The sequence below is a fragment of the Pongo abelii genome, chromosome 19 (assembly GCF_028885655.2).
Source record: "Pongo abelii isolate AG06213 chromosome 19, NHGRI_mPonAbe1-v2.0_pri, whole genome shotgun sequence".
NCBI classification, from domain to species: domain Eukaryota; kingdom Metazoa; phylum Chordata; class Mammalia; order Primates; family Hominidae; genus Pongo; species Pongo abelii.
In genome coordinates this window covers 77,181,036-77,203,937 of record NC_072004.2, presented here as the reverse complement: position 1 = coordinate 77,203,937, position 22,902 = coordinate 77,181,036, and the positions used below count along the sequence as shown (strand labels likewise).

The following is a 22,902-nucleotide window of genomic DNA, read 5'->3' as shown; positions in this document are numbered from 1 at the left end:
TGTATAAAGATCCCTGGTTTTGAGATTCAACCAGTCACTCCCAAAGCTGAAACCCTTCCTCAAAGAAAATCTGGGAAACAAAGAGCATGTACATAGACCTTGGCCTTGTCTCCCCCGCCAGACTGTAAATTCTAAGAAAAGCAAACTTGGGCTCATGGTTCTCAGCTTCCCATGACAGGCAGGCAGCCTTGGCTGAATTCATAGATATTCCACAGAGTTCTGTGGCTGGATGATTGACAGGCAATAGAAAGGCCATGGGAAGGATTTACTTCACCTTGGGGAGTCCTCAGGGATGTAAGGACTCCCTTTCTGGGATGACTGGACCCCTCTGCTCCCATATAAATATTTCTACTCATATACATATGTGTTTAACTTCCTCACATCATCTTGCTCCTTCTTCCCAATTGCTGGTTTTCAGGCGTCTCTTTTCCACGTGCCTCTCCCCACTCTCCTCCTCTCTCAGCCTGAGGTTCCTGACCTCTGACCCTGACTCTTTCCAGGGCACTGAGCTAGAATCCTGGGTCTGGAGTCAATGAGATGTCCAGAACAGGCAGGACTGAACTAGGTACCAGGAGCTTTGCACTCAGAGTAAGAGGCACCTAAAAAAGTGAGGACCAAACCAAACCGTGGTCGACCTATACAATGGGATATGATTCCGCCTTAAAAAAGGAACATGAGGACATTGTGCTAAGTGAAAGAAGCCAGCCACAAAAGACAAACACTGTCTGATTTCACTTATCCAGGGTGGTCAAATTCATAGAAATGGAAAGTAGAATGCTGATTGCCAGGGGCTGGGGGAAGGAGGGAATGGGGAGTTGTTTAATGAGTACAGAGTTTCTGCTGGTGGAAATGAAAAGGTTCTGAAGATTCATTACTGATATGGTTTGGCTGTGTCCCCACTCAAATCTCATCTTGAATTCCCACATGTTGTGGGAGGGACCCAATAGGAGGTAACTTTCTCATGTTGTTCTCATGATAGCGAATAAGTCTCACAAGATCTGATGGTTTTTAAAAGGGGAATTTCCCTGCACAAGCTCTCTTTGCCTGCCGCCATCCATGTAAGATGTGCCTTTGCTCTCCTTGTCTTCTGCCATGATTGTGAGGCTTCCCCAGCCAGGTGGAACTGTAAATCCATTAAACCTCTTTTTCTTCCCAGTTTCAGGTATGTCTTTATCAGTAGCATGAAAAGAGACTAATACAGTTACACAGCAATGTGAATACACCTCACTCTACTGACTTGTATGCTTAAAAATGGTTAAGATGGTAAATTTTATGTTATGTGTGTTTTACAACAATTTTTGTTTAAAAGCAGCAACAGCAAGGACCAAAGGAGGAGTCCCTGCCTCAGCCTGGCCCCTCTCTGCCTGCCATCTGGAGGTGTGATTAGGTAGAGGGTGAGCCCAAAGGGAATAAAACTCCTCCAGGTGACAATTCCTCAAGCTGCTGGCCTTCCAGAGCTTGCTCTCCTGGGTCTGACCCCAATATCTCTAGATCCACAGGCTTTTGTCCCTGTCTCCTAGCTCCCAGATACTATTCATTTCTCTGAGCACACATGAGGCCTCAGGTGACTTTATCTCATACACACACACACACACACACACACACACACACACACACACACACACAACACAAACCAACACAATTTGTTAATTAGTTTTTAAAAAACAAACAAAACAGAGTCTGGTCAGAATTCCAGAGCCTAGCCTGGCCATATTAGAGCTGTTTATTAACAGGGAGGGCCTGTAAGCTCCTTGGGGCAGTGGTGTGGTGATAAGTCGAGGACTCCATCTCAGCTCACCCATCCAGGGCCTCTCTCTAACTCACCCTGGTATGGCTAAGGCCAAGGGCCAGGCACCTGAAAGAAAGTGCTAGGTGGAAAGGGCATTTCACCCTCCTACACCCAGCCCCTTACCACACCCAGGGGGATCCCAGGGAAAACCTAAGGAAAGAAGTGAGGAAGAACAGGGTCAAGAGCACAGGCCAGGGACCTTCTCTTCCACTTGGGATCTGGCTTTCTCACTCCCAGGAGCCTGTACAGGAGGCCCCAGGCCTGAGGGAAGGGTGTTGCCTTGAGAGATCCTGGGAGAGGTAAGAGGATGTGACTGATAGGGTCAAGACAGGGTGAACAGGCAAGGGCAGGCAGGAGACAGGAGATGGTGAGTGAGCAGGGCTGTCCTCACGTCCTGATCCCAAGAGATTTCCTCTTAAGGGGTCAGGGCTGGGGCAGTTGCCTTCTAGGGCACGTGGTGTTATTCTTAAGGCCCTATGTGACCCCGGAAGGGACCAGGAGGGAGAGGCTGCACTCACCTGGAAGATTCTGCTTCACCCTGACATGATGTGCTTGACAAAGGCTAGGAAAAAAGTGAAAATCAGCCACCATGTGGCTCAGCGCCTCTAGGCCCATAAACCACTTGTCCCTTGTCCACACTGCCTGACTTCTAACCCTCCTGCTCCCCTTTCTCCAGACTGTGTAGTTCCTGCTCTTATTTGGGGGTTGGTGGGGAGAAGGTGGATGGAGAGCAGATACCTAAACTCTGCTCTGTGCCCACTCTCTGTGCTGATTCTCAACACAAATGGAATGAACTATATTATCTCTATGAATCCCCACAGCCTTGAAAAAGGTGCCAGCATCACCCCCATCCCTCAGATGAGAAAACTGAGGCTCAGAGAAAATAAGTGACTTAATCAAGCCCACCAGCTAATATATCACAGAGCTATCTCCAAAATCCATGCTCCCGCCATTACACTAGGAGGTTCACTCACAAGATGGAAAAGAACAACACCCAATGCAGGGGTCTACCAAAGACCATCTCAGACACACACCCCACCCAAGCTGTTCCCACCCTACCATCCCTGGCTGCCCTGGGAAGCAAGGCGCAGCTTAATACCTTCGTAATTGATGCAGCCATTGGCGTCCTCTTGCCCAGCTAACAGCTGCTCCACTTCAGCCTCAGTCATCTTCTCTCCTGTGGTGGGTTTGGGAGGTGGTGCGCTCTTAACTACAGATGGCAAAGGAGGAACTGGCAATACCCAAGTCCCCCCTTAAGTGTTAAGGTCCAAGACTGCCTGGATCTGGGAGGTGGTTCAAACCAAGTCTCCTCCAGAGGTTTTGAAGGGTGGGACCAAGGGTCTAAAGGTCTTGCCTAGTCTCCGAAGCCTCCCCCTCTGCCTTACAGCTTCCAGGGCTTCAGTGTTTCAGGCAAAGACAAGGACAGAAGCCCTGAGTCCCACCTCTCAGGCCTCAGTAGTAACCCCTGCTCTGCCAACCTCCTCTCCCCTCCTCTCCCAAACCCTGGTACCTGCTGAGCAAACCCAACTGGGAATGGTTGTTCTTGCAGAGCCCAGGGAGGCAGGGCCTGGATCAGGTCATTATCCTCAGGATGCAAAGACCCTTGTATACCACCCCCCACCCAACCAGCATATGTCACCTTGGCACCTCCCACCCCTCCATTCCTCCCACTTGGTCTTCATCTCTGCCCAGCTGGCATACCCAGGGTGGCAAGGACGTGCCGAAGCTCAGCACCCATGACCGTGCCATTGCTCTCCTTGTCAAAGACACGCAGGCCCTCCACGAAGTCCTCATAGGTGCCCTGCTCCTTGTTGCGGGAAATGTGTTGCAGGATAGGCAAGAACGTCTCAAAGTCCAGCATCTTGACATTCATCTCTTTAGGCAGGCAGGGTAAAGAAAGAGAAAACAATGTGAGCAGGTGCTCAAGGGAGCAGAGGGTCAAGAGGGGGCCTCACCCCAAGTCTGGCAGCACCCAGGGCTTGGGCTGCAGCCACTTCTGGGTGGTACACCCATTAGTGCTCCTAGAGGACACAGTGCTGCCCATCCAAGCAAGGTAGGGGACTGGGGACTGGGGAGGTGGTCTCAGGGGCCCTCTTTTCTCAGTGAAAGCAGTAGGGTGGAAGGAAAAAGGAGCCCTCCACCCAGACTTCTAAGCACCAGGTGGCCAGCCAAGCAGAGGAGCTGAGGGTGGCAGCAGCAGGATGTGAGGGGCCCGAAGTGCCATGTGGCCCAGGCCTCACACTCTGTTTCAACCCTTGACATGTGACAGACCTATAATCACAGGGGCAAACCAACAGGATTGAAAAAAGAAATGTTTGCATCACTCTGCATGGGGTCCCATCACTAGACCACACTGCTTGAAGCTACTCTGAATCAATAATTCTTATAAATTCACAGTTCTCTTGTGAATAGCACACTTCTCCCACATGGTAGTGTATTTAAAAGGCTTTAATTTAATAGAGGCAAACTATTTTTAAATATCACAAATGTGGGCATTTCTTTCTTTTATAAGCACCCAGGACTTGCTTCTGACTTCTGAGATGCAAGCTCCTAGCCCTCTGGTCCTTTCCTGCCCACATCCTTCACCCCCGCGGTTATCTTCAGCCCGAGGAGAAGGGGGACGGGCCAGAACCAAGGGATGGGGAGGGAACCACTATGGGGCCCAGGAAACCTCCAGAGACAGCCCACCCTTGCTGAGAGGCTCACCCCACCCCAAACCCCATGCGAACACCACTGAGGAGAAGCACGTGTGTGTGTTTTAGAGCAGCTGTTAACTTGACTGGCACACGTGACAGACGACATTCACAAACAGAACACAATCCCTCACACCTCTTTTCATCTGCCGTAATGACGATTGACAGAGGCACAGCTCACATGAGTATGAACACTCAACGATCACACTTAGGAGCCACAAAAGCATCGTTTGCACCACTTTCTAAACACTCACTCACCGTTCTAAACACTCACTCACCAAAACCTATTGAAATGCAAATGAATGAAAGAGGCAGCACGTAGAGCTAAGAATATTGAAGCTGCTCTAATTTATACCAAACAATTTGCAAACATCAGTACTCTAACCATTATTAGAAACAAATTGTTTGTAATACAGCTCATGATGGCTACCACAGGATACCTCGGTGCTGTGACAGATGCCCCTCCTGAGAGCTCCTGGGCTGGGGAGTGGGAACTATCAGTTATCAGATTTCCAGATTCCCACTCAGCCTTCCTTAGACACTGAGGCAACAGAATGTTGCCGCATTCTATTGGGGGGCTCCTGCCCCCCAGGAGCTCCCAACCTCGTGAGGGAAACAAGCCCAGTCTACATTCCTCAAGGGTCACTTAAGTACTGGGACGTCTAGATAAATCCTCAAAATGGGACCAGGGTAAGCTGGGTAGCTGAGGCTGGTCCTGAGGGGCTAAAGCAGGAGAAGAGAGAGCGCAGATGGCAGAGAAAATCTGGACAAGGAGGGAGCCAAGGGGCTGCAAGGCTGACCCTGGGAGAGGTCTGCCATGCGGCCGCACTGACCTTCGGGCTTGGGCTTGCCCAGCACGCGCAGCACCTCAGCATTGGTAGGGTTCTGGCCCAGGGCCCGCAGTACATCCCCGCACTGGCCGTAGGTGATCTTCATCTCTCCAGTCGGGGTCCGGTCAAACAATGAAAAGGCCTCTTTGAACTCTGTGGAGAGAAGACCCAGCTATACCCCCTGATCCCCAGTGAAGGTGGTGGCTGGTGGCCAATCAGCCTCCACCCAAGCTGAATAGCAGGTGAGTGTGATTGTTAAAATATTCCAATATTTCGCTTTGTCCATTATCCCAGGCCCTGCCTCGAACCCGTCCCCATCCCATCTTCTGTCAACTTAAGAAGCAGCCTGGTGCCTCCACGACCCATTCCAGGGCTGGGCCTGGGATCTCTTCTATTGCTTCGTTGTTATAAAATTCAAATGTTGGGAGGCTGCAGCCTGAGAATCGCTTGAGCTCGGGAGGCAGAGGTTGCAGTAAGCCGAGATCGCACCACTGCACTCCAGCCTGGGTGACAGAGTGAAACTCCATCTTGAAAAAAAAAAACCATTCAGATGTTTCCCTGGCCCCCATCCCTCCCGCCCACACATCCTGCTCTGGTGTAGGTGAGGCTCCTGACTCCTGAAATGACAGACAATGAAAACAGCACTGGCCCAGAACTGAGGATTCCTAAATTCTCATCTTGGCTCTGCCTCAGAGTGCAGGATAAGCTGGGCTGGGTCTCAGCTTCATGTGCACACAAAGGGAGTGACAACTACACCCCACTCCCTGGGCCTGTCACTGTGAGAGCAAAGAGAGGTCGCAGTGTGTGGAAGCACTTTACAAAGTGATAAGACCGCTGGAAAGTCAGCTGTTATCAGTACTGCCTGTTCCAGGTTGAAAGGCGGCTCCCAGGCCAGATGAGGCAATGGTCAGACCACCCCAGCTCTGCCATGGACTCGCATACAGCTTTGGGCAAACTATTAACCCCTGTGGGCCCTCGTTTTCTTAGCTCTAAGTGGAGATACAATGATCACTTGAGTGGGTTGCAGGTGGGATCACAAAGCACGCCAAGCAATGTCCAGTATATGGTAAGGGAATCGACAAATGGTGGTTACAACTGTTTCCTAGTTCTGTTTCCTACTTACCAGCTCAGAACCACAGGGACTGGACTCCTTGAAGGCAGCAGGGCAAGTATCCCCGCAGCAAGACCAAAGGAAGGCACTCCAGGTCCCTTTTTCAAAGAACCTTAACTCTTCATTGATTTGTTTTGTTTTTGTTTTTGTTTTTGTTTGAGACAGAGTCTCGCTCTGTCACCCAGGCTGGAGTGCAGTGGTGTGATCTCAGTTCACTGCAACCTCCGCCTCCCAGATTCAAGCAATTCCTGTGCCTCAGCCTCCCGAGTAGCTGGGACTACAGGCGCCCACCACCACCACACCTGGCTAATTTTTGTATTTTAGCAGAGACAGGGTTTCACCATGTTGGCCAGGCTGGTCTCAAATTCCTGGCCTCAAGTGATCCATCTGGCTTGGCCTCCCTAGTGCTGGGATGACAGGCATGAGCCATCATACCCGGGCCCAATTCATTGATTGGGATTCAACCAATTCATTAGTGGAGATAATTTGGCCTGGGAGGGGCATTTAAGTTACCTTATGCTACCCACAAAGAAGTCGTTTACTAAGCAGATTAACAGTATAAGCCAAAAAAGAATTCATGAACTACTTAGGAAAAAAAGCCAGGTTTAATCCTTTCCAAGTACTTCTTTCCTTAAAGGCTGCATATGGATTATTTACAAATCATCCCACATATCACAGAAGATTCCCCAGACCTTTACTTTCAACTCTTTCTTCGGCTTTATATGAATTTAAAAGACATAAAACCACGTTTCTTTCACATTACTGAATAATCGAGTTCAAATTTCATTCCCATTGCTTACTTGACTTTGGACAAATAAATATTTACCCTCGAAAAACCTCTTCTATAAATGGTACCTACATCATAGATTTCTTTTTAGTTAGTTTTTTGTTTTTGAGATGGAGTTTCACTCTTGTTGCCCAGGCTGGAGTGCAATGTCGCGATTTTGGCTCACTGCAACCTCCGCCTCCCGGGTTCAAGCAATTCTCCTGCCTCAGCCTCCCGAGTAGCTGGGATTACAGGCATGCACCACCACGCCAGGCTAGTTTTGTATTTGTAGTAGAGACGGGGTTTCTCCATGTTGGTCAGGCTGCTCTCGAACTCCCGACCTCAGGTGATCAGCCCATGTCAGCCTCCCAAAGTGCTGGGATTACAGGTGTGAGTCACTGCACCCGGCTATCATAGGTTTCTTAAATTACATTCAAATTAATATAATAATGTATGTAAATATACTATGTATATAAATACAATAATGTATGTAAAAATTTTTAACACAATGTCCAGCACATAGTAAATGCATAAACAATGCTGCTAGTATTATCTTACTGAGTTTAATCCTAATTTGGATCACTTAACCATGTGATCTTGGCCAAATCATTTAACTTTGCTGAACCTTGGTTTCCTGCTTTGTAGGAAATAACACCTACCTCATAGCCTTGTTATAAGGATGTAATCTTTTTTTTTTTTGGAGACAAAGTCTTGCTCTGTCACCTGGGCTGGAGTGCAGTGGCACAATCTCAGCTCACTGCAACCTCCACCTCCCAGGTTCAAGCAATCTGCCTCAGCCTCCCGAGTAGCTGGGATTACAGGTGCATGCCACCACCCCCAACTAATTTTTTATACTCTTGGTAGAGGCGGGGTTTCACCATGTTGGCCAGGCTGGTCTCAAACTAATGACCTCAAGTGATCCACCTGCCTCAGCCTCCCAAAGTGCTGAGATTACACTTTGGTAGGAGCCACCGCACCCCGCCAGGATTTAATCTTTTTTACCTTTAAAACAATTAGCATGGTGTCTGGCACAAATTCAGTGCTCAATAAATGCATATTTGTTAGTTGAATCTGAAGTAAGACTTTTTGATCTCCTAGTTCATTCAGAAGAGTGAGGTCAAGTTTAACAAAAGAGGAAGTCTCCTCAAAAGAAGACGTAATGATGTGCCAGGCGCAGTGGCTCACGCCTGTAATCCCAGTACTTTTGGAGGCTGAGGCGGGCGGATCACCTGAGGTTGGGAGTTCGAGACCAGCTGGACCAACATGGAGAAACCCCATCTATACTAAAAATACAAAATTAGCTGAGCGTGGTGATGCATGCCTGCAATCCCAGCTACTCAGGAGGCTGAGGCAGGAGAATTGCTTGAACCCGGGAGGCAGAGGTTGTGGTGAGCAGAGATCACACCTTTGCACTCCAGCCTGGGCAACAAGAGCAAAACTTTGTCTCAAAAAAAAAAAAAAGAAAAAGAAAAAAAAAAGACGTCATGATGCTTAATAAGAGGGTGAAACCTGAAGAGGAAGGTAATAAGAACAATGACCTATAATTTGAGCACTTACCATGAACCAGGCTCTGAGCAAATAATTTTGCATAGAACACTTTATTAAACTTTATGAAATAAACATATGCTATAGGTATTATTATCCTCATGTAAAAGCCAATGTAGATATGACTTATGATCAACTATTAAGGAAACCAAGGAAATGATGGGGAGGAAGGAGGAAGAGAAGGAGTCCTGCTTGTTATAACTGCTAATGCTCCAACCAATCACCTGGCCTGCTGGGAAGCCTGGTATGCACATAAAAAAATCAAACACTGAAGTTTAGGACTACAACTAGAAAAAAAAAAAAAAAAGCCAGTGTGATCTTCAAGTATTAGAGGTGATGTTCAAGGGTCCAGAAGAGGACACCTTTCCTCAATACTCTGCAGTAGTGTAGTCACCTGCTTACTAGAGCAATGAGTCCAGTGGTAGTAACCCCTCTCTAAAAGAATACAGAAATCTGGAGAGGGATGAGAAGGAAGCCAAGGATTAGAAGCTAATTCCTATGAGAAAAAAAAAAAAAGCACAAAAGAAATTGGGAGGCCAGGCACAGTGACTTAATGCCTATAATCCCAGCACTGTGGGAGGCCAAGGCGGGAAGGATTGCTTTAGGCCAGGAGTTGGAGTCCAGTCTGGGCAACATAGCGAGACCCCCATCTCTACAAAACATAAAAACAATGGTACATGCCTGTAGTACAAGCTACTCAGGAGACTGAGGTGAAGGAATTGCTTAAAACCAGGAATTCAAGGTTACAGTGAGCGATGATAGCACCATGGCACTCTAGCCTAGGTGAGAGAGCAAGACCTTGTCGCAAAATAAAATAAAATGATAACATAAAATAAAATAAATTGAGGCATATCACCTAGAGAACATAAATCTTAGGAGGGATTTGAAAACTATCTCCAAATAGATGGAGGATATCTAGAGGATGCTGAATGGACTAGAATTTCTGAATTGAAACCCAAATACCCTCACTTTGTAGATAAGAAAATTAAGATTTAAAGAAGTGACTTGTCCGAAGTCTCATGGCCAATAATGGAAGAATTAGGGCTAATACGAAAGTCTCCTAATTCCAAATTATGTTCTTTCCACCATAACCAAGATGATAATGAGAAAACCATTATCATCTTCACCAAAAAACAAATGAAAAGATCGCTGGGGTAAAATTAAAGGAAAAACAATTCTGATTCAACAGAAGGAAAAATGTCTTCAAGGTCGGAGGGATAAAAGATCAGAATGAGTTGTCCCCTCCCTATCAGCCCTGAAAGTCTTCAGGAGAGAAGAGATAACCATCTGTTCCAGTTGGCCATTTGGGAAATTAAAATTTTAAATCATTAGTTGATTTTCCAGTCCCCACTAGTGTCATTGTGTTTCTACATCCACGTAAGTATATATTTAACTAAAACGCATTGAAATTAATGCTGCAAGTGAGTATCCACCGAGTATTATGAAAACAGAGTCAGGCTCAATTCACTAGTTTCAAAATGCATACGCCAGCTCTCATGCTGCATTTGTGGGTAAACTGGTGTCACTTTTTTGGAGAGCAACCTGGCAATAACCATTATAATTTAAAATGCACCATCCTTTAAACCACTGCTAGGAAGGCCACAGGCGAAAGAAAGCTGATATCCTCCAACGGGAAACAATCTGAAAGCCTATCAATATAGTCCTGATTAAATTAAAAGGGTACATCTGTGTGTGAGAGTCTATATAATTGTTTAAAAGAATGAGGTAGAACTGTTTGTGTTAATTTTGAAAAGATATCCAAATACTGTATATTATTAAATCCAAGTACATATTTAATAAAAGGTGGACAGTGTGTATCACATGGCTTGATTTGTATAAACTGTATACACTCATACATACACACAAACTTGTGTATCATTATATATTTTTCTGAAAGGGTACATAAACACCTGTTCACAGTGGTTGTCTTTGGGAGAGGAATCAGCATGGAAAAAAAGGATTTTTATTTTTTATTATTTACTTTTAAGTAATATGTGTGTGCTTTTTTGCTTTTTTGTTTTACCATGTGCAAATATTCATTTAAGTTTTAAAAGAGAGTATGTGCTTAAAATGTGGCAGTTGGATTAGGTGATTTTTCAAGGTCCCTTCCAATTCCTATAATTTTATGTCCTAGAGGCGTTTGGTGGAGGAAACAGAGGGATATGCTGCAATGACATTGAGTCCTGCTTTACAGCGGGGGACACAGAGCATCACATGATAAAACATTTCATTGGCCCTGCCACCATTAGTGGGTTAGCATCTTGGCAGACTTCATGGTGGGAGGAGGGGAAACTAAGGAGGGCTTTCCAATAATTGGAACAGAAATGAGGGCTTCCAAATATCTTAGATAGATCTTTGGGGCCAAGAAAAAAGGCACTAACTTTTGTTAAGCATCTACTATGCTCCAAGCAGTCTGGCAGAGTAGTTGAGGAAACAGATCTGGAATCAGATTGCCTGAGTTTGAATCTTAGCTCTACTGCTGACTGCCATGTGAGACTGGGCAAGTCACCCAATCTCTATGTGTCTCTGTTTATCACTTGTAAAACGGGGGAGGTAACAATTGCTACCTCATGGTGTTGTTATGAGAATTAAAGGAGTTAATCCATATAAAGTGCCTAGGACTGTGCCTGACACATGGTAGATGCTCAATATAGGTTTGCTATGATGATGATAGTGATTACTATTACCATGAGAACAACTACTCCTCCTCTTCTTCCTCCTCCTCCTCCTCCTCCTCCTCCAGGAAAGTGCAAAATAGACGGAGAGGTGGGGTTGTCCATACTCACCTTCAATCTGGTCGGCAGTGAAGTCTATCTGTAGGGAGGGAAATAGGAGTGAGGGCTTGGATTGCTAAAAGCAATTGTAAAGGCCCCCAAAGGGAAGTAGAAGCAGAAGTGGCTTCCAATACAGTCTGGCCACCTCCAGCAGGCCACTGATAAGCAGGGAAGGAGACTTGTGCTAAGGGTAAAACACAAGTCTCCTGATGAATGAGCCACAACTGACAGGCTATAAAATACAGTCGGCCCTCCTCCCCAGGTTCAACCAACTCTGGATTGAAAATATTCGGAAAACAATAAATAACCACACGACAATAAAATATAATATAAAAAATATATAACGTAACAACTATCACATGGTATTCACATTGTACTAGGTATTATAAGTAACCTAGAGATGATTTAAATTATACAGGAGGTTGTGTGTAGATTATATGCAAATATGCAAACTTTATATAGGAGACATGAGCATCCTCAGATTTTGGTATCCGTGGGGGTCCTGGAACTAATCCCCTACAGATAACGAGGGACAACTGTAATGCAGACTCCAAAGCTCTCTCAATACCGCTTATTAAGCGATGGCTCCAGGTAAGAGGGAAAGGGAAAGAAAAATTCCCTGGATAATTCTAGAACCTATGCGGACTGCCTGTTGCAATGCCTTTGGGTCTGAGGTAAATTCTTCATCCTAGCCACCCACAAATTGCCCTCACTGTTGCCCCTTCAATCTCTTCCTAGTCCATAGTCCTCTGACAAGCTGCACTTCTGCCCTCTTTGGGCACCACCACTCCCCACCCTCGGACTGCTCTTTCTGTTTGATTCTGATTTTAAATCCACTCCCTTCAATGAAGGCTTCTCACACCGCATCCCACTCCAACCCCTCCTTCAGCACATATCCCTTGTTAAGTACAATTTATAAGAGGCCATTGGTTTGTACTGAGCTCCTACACTAGGCCCAACAGACCAAACCAAAATAGATTTACTCATGCTGAAGTTCCATGTCACCAAGCTGAAACTAAGTTGTTCATCTGATTTTCCAAGAAATCAGGAAAGTAAGAGATAATAGCCAAATCCTCAAACACGACAGTTTCAGCCAGCTTGATAAGAAAGTGCCATCTGCTTTAACCTTTACAAGAAAAGTAACTTTGCAATGAACAATTTGCATTTTGCTCTTCGTTTCTGCTTACCTCAGCCTTTCTTTGTCTATAATACCACCTCCTCTGCTCGGCTCATTGTTGCCAGATTCTAGACTCAAACATAAAAGCCAATTCAGATCTTTAAACTAAAATGCCTTCTAATTTTGTCTTCTGACACACTCTTAGGCACTCTGGGACAGCAAGAGCAATTGGCATGGGCCCTCCACGCTTCCTAATTGTTTCCAGTCATGCCTTTACGTGCACTCTGTCTCCTTGAAGCCACTGCTCCCTCAGGCAAGGATTCTTGTTATTGTTCACTGAAATGCTCAGTACATAGTGGACACTGAAAAAAATTTGTTGAATGAAGTAATACATTTTAGATTTCTCCCTCATAATGCATAATAATTTAATGCTGAGTACAGAAGAGGAGAGTGAATGACAATGGCCAAGTATAAGTCATCATTTTATTTTATTTTTTATTCTTATTTTTTGAGATGGAGTTTCGCACTTGTCACCCAGGCTGGAGTGCAATGGTGTGATCTTGGCTTACTGCGACCTCTGCCTCCCAGGTTCAAGCGATTCTCCTGCCTCAGTAGCTGAGATTACAGGCACCTGCCATAATGCCCAGCTAATTTGTTTGTATTTTTAGTAGAGACAGGGTTTCACCATGTTGGCCAGGCTGGCCTCGAACTCCTGACCTCAGGTAATCCACCCGCCTCGACCTCCCAAAGTGCTGAGATTACAGGCGTGAGCCACCACACCCAGCCCAAGTCATCATTTTGATTTAAGATCTTGTATGTTACCTCGTGGTCCTTATGCACCCCACCCCACCCCATCCCATCCCATCCCCTCTCCACTGGTGGTGGTTCCAATCCTGGAGCCTCTTCTTCAAGTGCCATCATTCCTAGTCCTAATTCTGCTGCTGCCTGTGCTGTGCCCATCCCGTCTCATCTCCGAGAACTGACCTCCATTCATGAGGACCCAGAGGTGGCAGCCATGAGCTGGAGATAGGTTGGGGCAGCGGAGAGTTAACCGGGTTGGAAAGAAAACTAGTTGTGGCTAGGAATAGACTGCCAAAAGTAGGGGGTGGTCAGAAAGTTAAAGGAACCCCCTAGATGGGGTGAAGGATGCTCTGCATTCACTCTGAGGAAAAGGCACAGTTTGCCTTACTTTGCAATGCTTTAAGTACCAGAAATAAACATGTAAGAGCAATTAATGTAAAAACTTAAAATCTCAATAGACGTGGTCATAACTACACACACTGGGCTTAAGTTTGCTTCTGTTCTATCTTCGAATCTTTTTTATAATTTATTTATTTATTTGTAGAGACAAGGATCTTGCCATGTTGCCCAGGCTGGACTCAAATGCCTGGCCTCAAATTACCCTCCCGCCTCAGCCTCCCAAAGGGCTGGGATTATAAACATGAGTCACCTCATCTGACTTCTGCTCTGTCTTGGAGTAAAGAACCTTCTAATCAAAGGAACTGGGTAAGTATAACACAATAATAGGGAAAATGGCTCTCATAAAAGATATCTATTTTTTTTCTACTTCAAAGCAACTTCAACAACCCCCATGAAACTGCAGATATGGAAAAGAGGATTGCAACCAGGGGTGCAATTTCTCATGGGTGAGAAATTGAGAGAGGAGAGTGAATGAAAGAAGTGACAGGCCAAGGGAAGGACACCAGTTTGATGCCACTAGGCAGCTGTTGCCCAGACACCAGGGACCAGGCCTGGCAACCCACCCAAAGGCACAGTGCTTTATTGGAACAAATCAGAAATAAAGGCGAGGAGGGATCCTGAAGGGGCAAATAGTCAGCTTTTCCTGCCAGGCTCAGCTTGTAAATGGAGTGATGTATGACCTAGAAAACCTGCAGATGTTTTCAGGGTCCTACAGTAGCCTCAGTTTCCCCAGAGTGAGCCATAACCAAGCTCAGAAATGGGGCAATTGCCTCCAACTCTTGGCTAAGCAGTTCCACCTTAACTCCTGTCCCTTGCGGGGACTGGGTCTTTGGCATAATAATTGTAGGGTTATCCTGGCTGTGGGTATGAGAGGAATTCTCAGAGGGCAGGGAGGTCATACAATTAGAGCTCTGGGTTTTAATTTCCCTGCTTGTCACAGAACCTGGTCCTGTGCTCTTATTTTGACCTGATCCCTCACCACTCCCGGCCCTGTCCTAAGGCTGAGATCCCTGGGGGCTCAGCACTCCCAACCTGTTATTAATAGCTCTTCATACCAGTAGCCACTTGACCTTTTCCACTCTGGTGCCAAGGCTTAAAACTGCTCCTCTCCAGAGGTCTCTGGCCCCCTCCCTCTTCAGCCCACCCCTCTCCCACCAGTTCCATTCCTTCAGCAGCTGGGCCAGAGAGCTGGGAGGTCTAAAATGACTGAGTCAGCAGGCAGGGCCCACACCAGCTCCAGGGAGAGGAATGTTTTGTGTGAGGAGAGCAGGGTAGGGCAAAGGAACCAGGTCCAGCTTCCTGACCCGGTTGGAGAGAGGGTCTCAGCCCGGGGTGGGCCAGTCCTCTGCATGCTACAGATAGGAACCCAGGCTAAGGCCACAGAAGGAAAGGCCCATCTGGGTAAGGAAAGAAAGAGAGGAATCCAGGCTCCTCTTACCTTAACCACAACCTCCTTCCCACCCTGCCCTCACCTGCCGTAAGAGTGTTTGTGAGTGAAGCCTTTCCCAAACTGCTGTGCACAGGGAGGATATTCCCTGACTGTTTATATCACTTACTCCAAGTTACACTGGCAGCTGCCATGATGTGTCTGTTCTCCATAAAGATATCCCACTATCTGCTAGGAAAATGCTAGTCTCTTTTACTTTGCTATGGTGGTCCTCATAATGCCTTATAAAAGGGTGGATGGATGGTTGGTTGTACCTCCCCCCATTCCCAACTTAGCTGCACAAATCTAGGGTAGCAGGACAAGGCTCCCTCAAAGCAGCACCTCATTCTTGACGGAAAAGGTTTATGACCCAATCTCCCCCTCATCAGCCCCAACACCCGCTCCACTGCCCCATGGGACTGCGGTCTGGGGCATGGACACCCTAGTCCTCATCCCAGTCCGGCCCACATAAAGTAGATTGCTAAGCTCTAGAGCAAAAGGACTCTGAATGTCATCCCCACCTCTATCCTAATGGCTGAGCCTCACTTACCTTTACACTCTTGGGGTCAAAGGCAGGTTCCTTGGGAGCCTCAGGAGCTAGGGCAGGGGCTGGTGCAGGGGCTGGAGCTGGAGCTGGCTTGGCCGCCTCCTTCTTAGGCTCAGGCTTCTTGGGAGCCATGTTGTCTTGTTGGGATCTTTGGCAGAGGAGTGATTTAAGAAGAAACCAAGAGACTTGGCGTCTGGGAGATGAGATAGGAGCCTGGGCCGCCTCCCTTCCCTTTTATCCTGGGCAGGAGCCCCCACAGAGGGGCTGGGTGAAAGCGAGAGCAACTGCTGCTGACTATAAAAGGAAGAAACGCCAGCAGGGTACAGCTGACAACTGTGTATTGTCACCAGGTTTGGGGCCACCAGCCCCCTCCCCTTTACGCCACACCTCTCTCTTCACCTCTAGGACAGGCTGATCCCTTCCTGCCAATTGGTGGAAACCCAGAAGGACCAGGGAAACAGACCTTCTCAAATATGCCAGAGCAGCCGGAGAGATGAGCTGACTTGAGCAGTTGATAAGCCTCACACAAAGCCCAGGGGAGGGTGAGGCTTTTTTTAGCCCCTCCTGAGCAGAGGCAGCCCACTGCACATTCCTTCTAAGCCAAGATCCTTTAAGCTGAGAGCCACTCTGGGCCCTCAGCTCTGCCTAGAGGCCCAACTCTCCAGGCATGGAGCTCCGAAGCAACAGCTGGTCCAGCCAACCCACACTGCCCCACACCCTCCCAACCCATAGGATGAAAGCCTCCATTTTCCAGAGCAGGCATCCTAGGAACTCCACAGACCTCAGATCCCTAGATCTACCCTCTTACACACAACCCCAGTCATTCATTCAACAAATAGTGAGCACTGAACCCATGCCTAGGCACCTAGGAGAGAAGCAGAGAGATGTGGTAGAAAGTCGAGGAGACTGAGGGTCAGAAAACTTGGGGTTTAGTTTTCCCTTTACCTCTAACTCATTCTGTGCTCTGTGTGTGTGTGTGTGTGTGTGTGTGTGTGTGTTAGTGCTTACTACTATCAGTACCAGGAACTGTTAAGTGCTATTCATATAAAACTCATTAAATCGTCACCATGATCCTATAAGGTAGATACTATTTTGTTTGTTTGTTTTAACAGAAACAAGGTATCACTCTGTTGCTCAGGTTGGAGTGCAGTGGTGCAATCACAGCTCACTGCAGCCTCGTCTTTCCTGGCTCAAGCGATTCTCCCACCTCAGCCTTCCGAGTAGCTGGGACTACAGGTGCACACCACCACACTTGGCTAATTTTGGGGGAGTTTTTTGTTTTTTGTTTTTCAGTAGAGATGAGGTCTTGCTAAATTGCCCAGGTTGGTCTTGAACTCTTGAGCTCAAGGGATCCACTAGCCTCGGCCTTCCAAAGGGCTGGGATTATAGGCGTAAGCCACCAGGCCAGGCCAGGTAGATACTATTATTATTTTCATTTTACACATGGGGAGATTGAGACTAAAACTGGATGAACAACTTGGCCAAGGTCACTCAAATAATTAGCTATAAGCTGGGATTAGACTCTAGATATGTCTGATTCTAAAGTCTATGCTTGAATAATGTATATGATAATCCATTTGTGGGGGAGAGACGTACAAGTTTCTGCATTCACTGGAGGAGTCAGGATGGATACACGCTGAACTGTTAACAGAGACACCTCTGGGGACCTAGGGGGTAAGGGTGGGAGGATAATGGCAATTTGCAGTTTTTTACTTTTTTCACTTCCTGTATTAATAGAAATTTTTATAACGAGCATTTACTGTTTATGTAAAAAAAACTTTGAAAGTCAACAAAATAATTCAGAAAAAATAACAACAAAAAAGCTTATGTATCCACTACACAAAACTGCTTTGTGCTGAATCTTTAGACTCTACAGTTCAGAGGAAAAGAGGAATAAAGCCGAGAGAAGCAAAAAATCACTTTGCCTTTCTAGGCCGTTTCCTCACCTGTAAAGCAAGATTGCTAGACTACAGAATCTTGGTTGCTGTTAGCTCCTAAGCCTGCAATTCTGGGTGCCCTGGAGCCCACATCTGCCCATTCCCCAGCTCTCTAACTACAGGTTCCATGCCCCAGATCATTGCTTTCAGAGCCAAAAGGACCCTTAGAGATCATCTGGCCCCATCTTGTTTTACAGGCAAGGAATCTAAGGTCCAGGGAAATGTTTAAGTTGCCTCAAGACATTCAGCTACTTATAGGCAGAGCCGGGCCAACTAATTCTGTTTCCCGGGGTGCAGTGCTCTCTGTAGCACACTGCTCTTCACTGCTCCTCCTGTAGCCTATACACGCTCACTGGTGGTGACAGAGAAGCCCTCAAAGGAAACAGGCAGGAAAAAGGGCCAGGACTTGCTCAAGGGAATACTAGAATGAGACCAGGGCCCAGATTCTAGCCCAGCCCTGGTCCTGAGCTAGGATGGCGGCTCCTTTGCTCTGTGTACCTCACCTCCTCCCCTCATCTTCTGCCTCACCTCTCTTCCTTGTTGGCTACCATACTTGATCCCTTGTACCTTTGCTCGCACTCTTCTATAATCCCTGTCAGTCCTCTCCCTGACCTACCCCATTCCCCACAGGGTTTGGGAGTTCAGGTTGCTGGTGATGAGGAAAGAGAAAAAGTGGAAGCCCAGGCCCTCCTCCTTCTCCACCTCCACCTGCATCCCCTCCTGGACTGCATCCTGCGGAGTTTGTGCAAAAATATACAAACTGGGATTTCTGTAAAGAGCTGCAGGATAGAAGCTGGGAGACCCAGGCACTAGTCCTGACTTTGCCAGCCACTTCCCCTCTCTGGGCCTCAGCTTGCTTATTTTAAAAGAAAAAACAGTCAGGAGACTTTCAAACCATGTTCAACAGAATCCTGAGACTAGCAATCTTGCTATCTTGCTTTATAGGTGACATGCTTCTGGCTGCAGGGGACATAGAAAAGCCAGGCCTTGGAGCTCCTTCCACCACCATCACTTCAGTCACCACCACTCCTGTGTTTTACATACTGGAGCTTCCAGTATGTAAAACAGTATCATTTTCTAATGGTTCCATGGCTTAAAATTTTTTTAAATAATCACTCAATGACACATGCCCCCTTCCAGTTAAAACACACACGCACACACAACAAGTTATTATTATGTTATTGTTGTAGTTATTCTACAAAGACGTATGATCCTCAGAAGAAAAAGCTGGAAGGTTGTTCTTTTCTTTTCTTCTTTTCCTTTTTTCCCCCACCCCACTCCCCTTTCTTTTCTAAATTCTAAGAAGCAAAATATCAAGTCTGCATGGGAACAGAGCTATGCGGTTAGAAAGCTGGGAAAGCTGAATGGGGCTCCAGAGACATCCAAAATCACGCAAAGACTGTGGACTCTGGAGGTAGACAGTGATGGGTCTGAAGCCTGGTTTTGCCACTTTCTAATCTAGGCCTGAGTAGCCTCAGGACCTTCGAGGGTAAACATTTCCTTTTCAAATTGTCATGAGATTTGTATGAAATAATGTAAGTAAGGCACTGCAAACAACCTCTGCCATGTAGGAAACATTCAAAGATGTTCATTTCACTTTCCTTTGCCAAGCAGGTTGAAGCTAGAGGTGCATTCAGGCTTCCCAGATTTGGAACTTCCAGAGAGAGGTCCACATGAGAAAGGGACAATGTAAGGTGACAGTGGCTAAAGGGATTTTAAGGTGTGGGATTAGGAATGAGGAAGAGGTGGAGAGGAATGGAAACAGGGGGAAGGGCAGCAGCTGGGAACTCATGGTGTAAAATATTTGTGGCTCAGAAAGCATGTGGCAGGTCTCTAGGGCCAGGCAGCCTGTCTGACGGAGAACACTCGGAGAAGGCACGCCCAACCACCTGAAACCTTAGGCACAGGTGCCCCAGCAGGGAAGGAGATGCTCCTCAAATCAGATTCGTTTTCAGCAGCCCCAGTGAAAAAAGTGCCTGGCACTTCAGAAACAACTGGAGGAGAGCTGTGGTTTCAGGGAAAGAGCCATGCATGAAGAAGCAACATATCACCCCCTGGCCTTGTTTTTACTAAAATTCATGACTCCACGCTTCATTAGAGCCCGTAACTGGAGTCCAAGCTTCCATCCTCTTATGGAGTCCAAGCTTGCATCTCATTCCGTTTCATGGCCAGTGACCTTCACCTTCAAATCTTACCAATTGAGAGTACCCTTCCCAGGGCCTGTGACACAGACTTGCCCTACAGTATGTGTTGGCCCATCAGAGCCAAGGAAAGAAGGAGACGTAGTAGTGTGAAGAGGCAAGTATGGCAGTGGGTACTGGCAGCCAAACAACTTTCTCTGGGAAGCATCTGGTGGTTTCTGAGCCAGAGTTGCTGAGGCTCACGCAAATGCTCCCATGAGGGACTTCCAATTCAGCAGACTGAAAACACAAGACAGAATTTAACACCAACCGGTTTACATCAGATGTCAAATTCAGACACAAATGCACAAAGGAGAAGTGGCATCAGCCCTCATTTGGGCTGAGCTCGCAAACACTCACTCCTCCTCCTCCCTTCATCTCTAACCACACAGAGCCTGTCTGTGTCCTGCTCAGAGAGAGGTCCATTAGAGTCTCTTGCCTGGGATCAAATGCTGCTGACAGCTAGCCTGGCTGTTAATGCCTTGTTCCTGTCACCCTCTCTCTCTCTCTCCTCTGACCAATGTCTCACAAGCCTGGACATCACAGGACAATGCCCTGGCCAAGACTTTGTCAATCGTCCCCATAGAGACTACTGGGTAATTTGGGTTTCACTGCAAGGCAGAGGTTAAGAAGGCTGACTCATGAATCAGACTGCCTGGTTTAGAGTCCTGGCTTAGTTAGTTAACTTTTTTTTTTTTTTCGAGACAGGGTCTCACTTTGTCACTCAGGCTGGAGTGCAGTGGTGAAACATAGTTCATTGCAGCCTCCATTTCCCTGGTTCAAGTGATTCTCCCGCCTCAGTCTCCCAAGTAGCTGGGACTACAGGTGCACCCTACCACACCTGGTTACTTTTTAACTTCTTTATGCCTCAGTTTTCTCATCTGTAAAATGTGGCTGTTATAACTACAAGGTAGTTGTGAAGATTAAATGAGTTAATACAGGTGGCACACGTAGAACAAAGTGTCTAGCACAAAGCAACTGCAACTGCTCAAGATCTTTAAGCTTGGATCCTGATGGAACTACTGTGACCGTGGCTCCCTATCCCAAGATCACCCACAGAAGAGTTACAAAGAGAAAATACCAAGAAATGAAGAAAACCTCAAGAAACCCCTTGGGTGAAGGAGAGGACCTTGTTTTGAATTGGTGTGTGTGGCAGAAGGATGGCTCTTATTAGAGGCAGGAAGTGGCCAGGCACAGCTGTGGAATGATTAAAAAAAGAAAAGGAGCTCTCAGGGTTCTGATCTCTCTTTTCCTCCACCACTGTCTTATGACAAACAGTGCTACTCCCTCACTCTCCATGACTCAAACTGCGGTCCGGGTGTTGGTAAGAGTAACAGCAAAGCACTGGAGATCCACTGTGCTTGTGATCAAAACAGGTAAGGGGTCAACCCAACTTTAGACAGATGTTCCCCCTCCTTAGCCCTCTAAATTTCCAGAGCATGTGAACTACACTCTAAGAAGTGTTTTGGCCACAGACACGGTGGCTCACGCCTGTACTCCTAAGGCTGCTTTTCCCTGATGGGAGGGCAAAGGGTGAAGCCCTGACATGGAGAGATATTTTATGAGTCTGAGCATGATGGACTTGGGAGTTTGGGAGCCAAGGGTTCTCAGTTTTAGGGCTCATTCACCCCCAGCCTTCAACTTCTAAGCTCAATGGCACTAGTATGCATTGTTGGACAGAACAACCTGTATGACCAAGGACAAAATAACAAGACACCTGAATAGCACAACTCATCCGAAAGGATACAACTTACTTGATTACACAGTGTAACGTAAGTGGAAATATGACAACAGATGGACCAAGATTTTAAAAGTAGCCCAAAAATCATGCTAAAAGAGATAAAAGAAAATATTACTAATATGACACCAGGACAAGAAAATGTAAAGAACAAACAGAATATCAACTATAAAAAGTATAATCGATGAAATAAGAAAAAATAGTTTTAAAAAACAGGCAGATATCTTATGTATGAAGAAGTAATCACCAAAATAGAGCACATGATAGATTTGAAAAGTGGCAGAATAGATATAGCTGGGAAACAAATTAGGGAATTGAAAAACAAAAGAGAGACTATCTCCCAGAAGAAAAAAAGAGGGCAAAGAAATAGAAAACATAAAAGAAAAGCTAAGAGATATGGAGGATAGTATGTTTATATTTAATTGACAATTTAAAAAAAGGGACATGAAAGATAGAAGTCGAAATGTTTTAGCCCAGTATTCCCAGCACTTTGGGAGGCTGAGGCAGGCAGATCACTTGAGGTCAGGAGTTCAAGACCAGCCTGGCCAACATGGTGAAACCCTGTCTCTACTAAAAATACAAAAATTAGCTGGGCATGGCGGTGCATGCCTGTAATTCCAGATACTCAGGAGGCTGAGACAAGAGAATTGCTTGAACTAGGGAGGCAGGGCTGCAGTGAGCCAAGATTGTACCACTGCACTCCAGCCTGGGCAACAGAATGAGACTCTGTCTATAAGTAAATAAATAAATAAATAAATAAATTTAAGCTTCAAGGAAAGAAAACATCTCTGACTTATCTAGATAGGTGAAAGAATTTATGCTCAAATTGAAACCTTTCACAATACAAATCAATATACATTATTTCAATGTAAGTATGCAGAAGATTCTAATTGTAATAAACAGTATTATGTAAATTGGCTACAAAAACAAGAAAAGCTTAAAGAATGCTTTGTTGATATTAATAAATTTAGAGTTGCTTTTGTTGATATTAATAAATTGAGTTGCTTTTTCAATTTATACAATACCTCTTTGAATTTCATGTTAATAATACTGAGTTGACACGAGAGTTAGTGAATTTACTTAACTTGGACAGATGTAGTTTTAAAACTGATATGTTTTTGCTTCAAAGTCAAGTCAATTCTGCTAAAATAAATATGACTAATATGAAGTAGTTTTGTCAGTTTGCATGTAAACATTAAAGGAAAATACTTTTTTGATATTTGATTATTAGAAAACTTTTAAGTATGCT

The 22,902-nt window shown here is 46.0% G+C and overlaps 1 protein-coding gene across 3 annotated transcripts in view; it reads right to left on the bottom strand.

The window, feature by feature from the left end:
- Positions 1–1,684: 1,684 nt before the first annotated feature.
- MYL4 (myosin light chain 4) overlaps positions 1,685–22,902 on the bottom strand; it is a 34,209-nt gene continuing 12,991 nt past the window's right edge. Inside the window, exons 2-9 of one of the 3 annotated variants that reach the window (XM_054537176.2) lie at positions 17,395–17,465; positions 15,802–15,946; positions 11,521–11,548; positions 5,316–5,465; positions 3,491–3,664; positions 2,889–2,966; positions 2,308–2,351; positions 1,685–1,855 (exon numbers count right to left, since the gene is read on the bottom strand). In XM_054537176.2, coding sequence (XP_054393151.2) covers positions 2,323–2,351; positions 2,889–2,966; positions 3,491–3,664; positions 5,316–5,465; positions 11,521–11,548; positions 15,802–15,930 — 588 coding nt within the window. In that variant the 5' untranslated portion in view covers positions 15,931–15,946; positions 17,395–17,465 and the 3' untranslated portion in view covers positions 1,685–1,855; positions 2,308–2,322. The remainder of the gene's footprint in view (positions 1,856–2,307; positions 2,352–2,888; positions 2,967–3,490; positions 3,665–5,315; positions 5,466–11,520; positions 11,549–15,801; positions 15,947–17,394; positions 17,466–22,902) is intronic. The other 2 variants (XM_002834316.6, XM_009236633.3) reach the window with 2 other exon arrangements.